The sequence below is a fragment of the Bombus bifarius genome, unplaced genomic scaffold (assembly GCF_011952205.1).
Source record: "Bombus bifarius isolate JDL3187 unplaced genomic scaffold, Bbif_JDL3187 scf7180000009754_frag, whole genome shotgun sequence".
In the NCBI taxonomy this organism is placed as follows: domain Eukaryota; kingdom Metazoa; phylum Arthropoda; class Insecta; order Hymenoptera; family Apidae; genus Bombus; species Bombus bifarius.
Genome location: NW_022885318.1, coordinates 23,846 through 29,009, shown reverse-complemented (window position 1 = coordinate 29,009; position 5,164 = coordinate 23,846). Strand labels below are relative to the sequence as shown.

At 48.6% G+C, this 5,164-nt stretch overlaps 1 protein-coding gene across 1 annotated transcript; it reads left to right on the top strand.

The window, feature by feature from the left end:
* Window positions 1–403: 403 nt before the first annotated feature.
* LOC117215607 lies at window positions 404–2,118 on the top strand. Its single transcript, XM_033461961.1, has 2 exons — window positions 404–688; window positions 871–2,118. Exons 1-2 carry the CDS (start codon window positions 404–406, stop codon window positions 2,116–2,118), a joined length of 1,533 nt encoding a protein of 510 aa, XP_033317852.1.
* Window positions 2,119–5,164: the final 3,046 nt, after the last annotated feature.

Here is a 5,164-nt window from a genome sequence, read left to right as displayed (position 1 = left end):
CCGTTATTTTATCTGGCGTAAACAAAGGTGGCGTGATCCGAACGTAGTGGGGGTCGCCTTCCAGAAAAAACCAACAAATCGAAGGGCGGACAGAACGTTTCGAGAAGCCAAACAGTCAATACATATCTTATATCGCGCATTACGTAGTTACATTTCTTTTGTTGTTCCATTTATATCTTTCTAATTAATAAGTTGTTGAAATAAACGTTAACTTATTAGTGTTAACACAGTGCTATATTCATTAAACCACCTCTGTTATCCTAAACGAAACAGGGGAACGACTATTTCGCGGCGTCGAGTAACATAATCGTAGCGAGAATTTACAACTCTCGTTGACGTGCTATCTCGCGATCACGTCTCTCCGCGAACGGTCGTAACATTTTGGTCCTTCGAGCCGGATCACATGCCAGTGAAGAGTACACTTACCAGTGACCACACAGTGCCACGTGACTTTATCAAAACCAGCAGCGGGAGCGGGAGCAACCACTACAGCGAAACCAGTGACGTCAGGCGCGTCACTTTCGAAGAAGCACATCCCATTGGCAAGGGAACGCAACCACGCAGCCTTCCGCCGCAGCTGGACAGTCATCAACACAACTTAACAATACAACCGAACGAGTGGCCGTCGGGAAAGAACAAGGCGTTCCTCACCAAACATACACGCGACCTCACGCCGCACGACAGTAAGGTAAGCTCGGTCCTTATTTCGACCATCTCCTATCCTCGGCAACGATGACGAGCGAAGACCAACTCATCTCCCTGCGTCGGAGACGAGGCTATTGTGGCGGCCGATTCACATACTTATCGACCCGACTGGATGAGTACGAGCAATCCGGGAGTCAGCAAAGCTCCTTATTAACGAACTACGAGAAACAACTGACCGAAGTTGCGAGTCAATTCGAAGCGATCCAACTCGAATTAGAAGTATTGGACGAGAAGGAACAAGTGCGCGGCTTCGTAATAAGGGATCAGTACGTCGCGGTAGATACAAGGCTACAAAATCTTCTGAGGAACGCGCAAACAGCTTCGCCGTCGACATCCATAAACCCTCCAACCTGTGCATCATCCGCAAGTCTAAATCCGATAGCCATTAAATTACCAGATCTTCGGCTCCCTACTTTTGACGGAAGCTTAGAAAAATGGAACACTTTTTATGACACCTTTTCCTCCACAATCGATAAAAATCCTAGTCTCACCGACATACAGAAATTCCATTACCTGCAGTCCGCCCTGCAAGGAGCCGATTGTTTAAACGCGTTACCCCTTAGCAATGTAAACTACAGTCAGGCTATAGCCGTTCTCAAGGAGAGTTTCGAATGTCCACGATACACAGCTTTCAGTCACTGCATGGCAATAATTGATTATCCAAAGATAACCAAGGAATCTCCAACGGAACTAAGGCGCTTAGTCCACACATTCAAACAACACATATATGCATTGAACAAATTAGGAGAATCCTACCCCGATACCAGTGCTATGCTCAACAGCCTCATCCTCTCTAAAATACCACTGAGTATCCAAAAGCAATGGGAAATGACGCTGCCCAATAACGAGGTGCCTCCGTACATTCACTTACTAAACTTCCTAGAGAGATTAGCACGAAGCTCCAGACCGATCACCACGGTCAGACAAACAAGAGAATCACCGGAACAAACTACTCCGGTCCGTCAACGCGCATCACGAGGGCATGCACTTACGGCGACACAGGTTACTCCAACATGCCCCACCTGTCAAGGACCACACCCCATCTGGAAATGTGACACCTTCAAAACCAAATCCCTTCGCGAACGTATTCGGGAGGTCAAAAGAGCATCACTATGCGTCAACTGCCTCGGGAAAGGGCACACAACGCGGCATTGTTTCGCAGGATCATGTCGCGTATGCGGAGAACGACATCATACAATGCTGCATAGGACAAAACGCCATTCAGGGTCTCGTTCCAGCACGTCCAGCCCGAAATCTTCCCCATCAAATAGCCGATCCACAACACCTTCTTTGCCACCCTACGTATCACCCACTCGTTGCAAAAGGCACACAACAGACCACAGATCGGAAACACCACGAACAGCCGCGTCTCCAAGTCCACCGCCCATTGACAGACGAACACACAACCAATGACGCCGACGATCGACGACTCCGTTGATGACCGAACATATCAGACCAATAGCATCCGAATTACTGTTCAATGATCTAGTCATTACAGCGCAGATTAACATTTTGAATGATAAACAGCAACCAATCCGTTGTCGAGCGTTGCTCGACACCGGATCCAGTATGAATTTCATTACCGAGGAATTAGCAAAATCGCTAAAGATAAGGCAAAACAAATGTTCGGTCCCGATCGGAGCTCTAGATACCTTGACAACGACTTCTAAGCGACACATCACGGCCACGATCACTTCCACTGACGGTACATACACGCGGACATTAACGTTCCTTATCATTCCAACCATATCAACCTCAATTCCCAGCGAACCCATCGATCGTTCGACACTTGAGATACCAAAAAATCTGAAATTGGCCGATCCACGATTTCATTTACCAGCTCCGATAGATGTACTACTAAGCTCAGGTTCAACACTCGCGTCGATGTGTGTGGGACAAGTCAACCTCACGCAGCCAGACGAGCCTGGACTGCGTCTGCAAAAGACGCGATTCGGATGGGTAATCGGGGGGAGTCCAACTTCCCAAACCGCGACAAACATATTTCACACATCCACGACGACTTTACAAGCAGATCTCGCGCGGTTTTGGGAAATCGATGAAGGACCCTCAATTAAACATATCTCAGAGGCAGATCGACGATGCGAAGAACACTTCCAAACCCACACCCGACGCACCAGCGAAGGACGATACATCGTCGCTCTACCTTTCAACGATCAGCTTCAGTCACTCGGATCCTCTAAAACGCTGGCGAGTAAACGACTCGCCTCACTCAATCGCCGATTCCAGCATGACAAACGCTTCGAATCAGAATATCGAACGGTAATACAGGAATACCTGGCATTGGGACACATGACGAAGGTCAATGACAACCACTCCGACGATAACGGATACTATTTACCCCATCATGGCGTGACCAAAGCATCGAGTAAAACCACCAAACTCCGTGTAGTTTTCGACGGATCGGCACCAAGCACTACCGGAACCTCCTTAAACGATACACTTCACACAGGACCCAAGTTACAGGAAGATCTATTTTGTATATTAATTAGATTCCGCGCTCATCAATACGTACTCACTGGCGACATCGAGAAGATGTATCGGCAATTCCTCGTACGACCAGAGGATCGGAAATATCAAAGGATATTGTGGCGCAGCGCGAGTGGAGAAACAGAAACATATGAGCTTAACACTGTAACGTTCGGTTTATCCGCAGCCCCGTATCTAGCTATTCGGTGCCTCAAGCAACTGGCAGAGGACGAAGGACATCGATTTCCACGTGCAGCACAGGTACTGCAGCGGGATTTCTATGTCGACGACGCTCTCACCGGAGCTGAAACGAAGGACGAAGCCCTCACGCTCAGAACAGAACTCACCAAGTTACTTCAACTGGCCGGCTTAAACATACGAAAATGGGCGTCAAACGATAATGACTTGTTACACGGACTTTCCTTAGAAGAAACAAATCACCAACATTTTTTGGGCGACTCGCAAACCTTGAAGACGCTGGGGGTGTTTTGGAATTCATCCGACGATTCTATTCTTTACTCGGTCGAAGTCAAACCCACGCCCTCACGAGTCACGAAACGAATCATCAGCTCGGAGATTGCAAAAATTTACGATCCGCTCGGTCTGCTCGCACCGGTGATTGTTCGGGCCAAGATGCTACTTCAACGAATATGGTCGTCGAAAATCGATTGGGATGAATCACTTCCGATCGAGTTACATACAGAGTGGGAAAGGTACTATGCCCAATTACCCTTATTAAACAACGTCAGGTTCCCACGCAAAGCAATAATCGAGTCCGCTATGGAAATTGAACTGCATGGTTTCTGCGATGCCAGCGAAAAGGCTTACGGAGCCTGTGTTTATCTCCGAACCCTTACCATCAACGGCCGTGTTTGGACCCAACTTTTAACCGCAAAATCGAAAGTCGCCCCACTCAAGTGCCAGACCATTCCTCGGCTCGAGCTGAGCGGAGCACTCCTTCTTACGTCCTTGATGTCAACAGTACAACAAGCCCTATCACAAAAAATTACTCGAACTATCTATTGGACCGACTCCACTATCGTCCTTCATTGGCTCAATACATCACCTCACACCCTTAAAACATTCGTCGCTAACAGAGTCTCCGAAATTCAAACAAAAACCAGCATCCGCGATTGGCGCCACGTTCCTACCGACGACAATCCCGCGGACTTAATATCACGCGGCCAAACACCCGAAGAGTTTCTGCGCCCAACCATCTGGCAGCACGGTCCTGCATGGCTCTACCAGTCGGAAGGCTATTGGCCGACATGGGCTCTAACACCGCAAATTGAAGTACCGGAGCAGAAAGGGGCGATTTGTCTGTCCGCAAACCCCGCCGATTACAGTTTGTTGGAAAGGTATTCATCCTGGCCCAAGTTGATACGAATCATAGCTCGTTGCCTCCGTTGGAGACAGAAAAGGAACCGAGCGGCACCCCTAACCGTTACCGAGTTACGCATAACGCACAATAAACTGATAAAATTGTTGCAAAACATCCATTTCTCCGAGGAAATTCGTACACTCCAAAAAGATCGGAACGCGGCGATAAAGGGTAAGCTCACGCGACTCAATCCGTTCATAGACAAGGAAGGAATATTGCGAGTCGGGGGTCGACTCAGTCATTCGTCGATGACCTTCGCCCAGAAATATCCCATAGTATTACCCAAGTCATCCGTTACAACACGCATCATAGAACACGAGCACAAGATCCACATGCATTCCGGAACGCAGGCTACGTTATACGCAATAAGACAAAGATACTGGCCCGTCGACGGTCGAAGTCAAGTATGGCGGGCGATCAAAGGCTGCGTCCGCTGCTGCCGCGCTCAACCACCGCCGGTAGAATACGTGATGGGTAATCTGCCGGAGGCGCGAGTAACGGAATCTCGCCCATTCACAAACGTCGGCGTCGATTACTGCGGGCCGTTCCACATCAAGGAAAAACGAGATCGTAACCGTCGTCAGATAAAGG

Coding starts and splice junctions, on each gene's coding strand:
- LOC117215607 (XM_033461961.1), top strand. CDS start 404: ATGCCAGTGAAGAGTACACTTACCAGTGACCACACAGTGCCACGTGAC. Junction 689..870: donor TCACGCCGCACGACAGTAAG/GTAAGCTCGGTC, acceptor ACGAACTACGAG/AAACAACTGACCGAAGTTGC.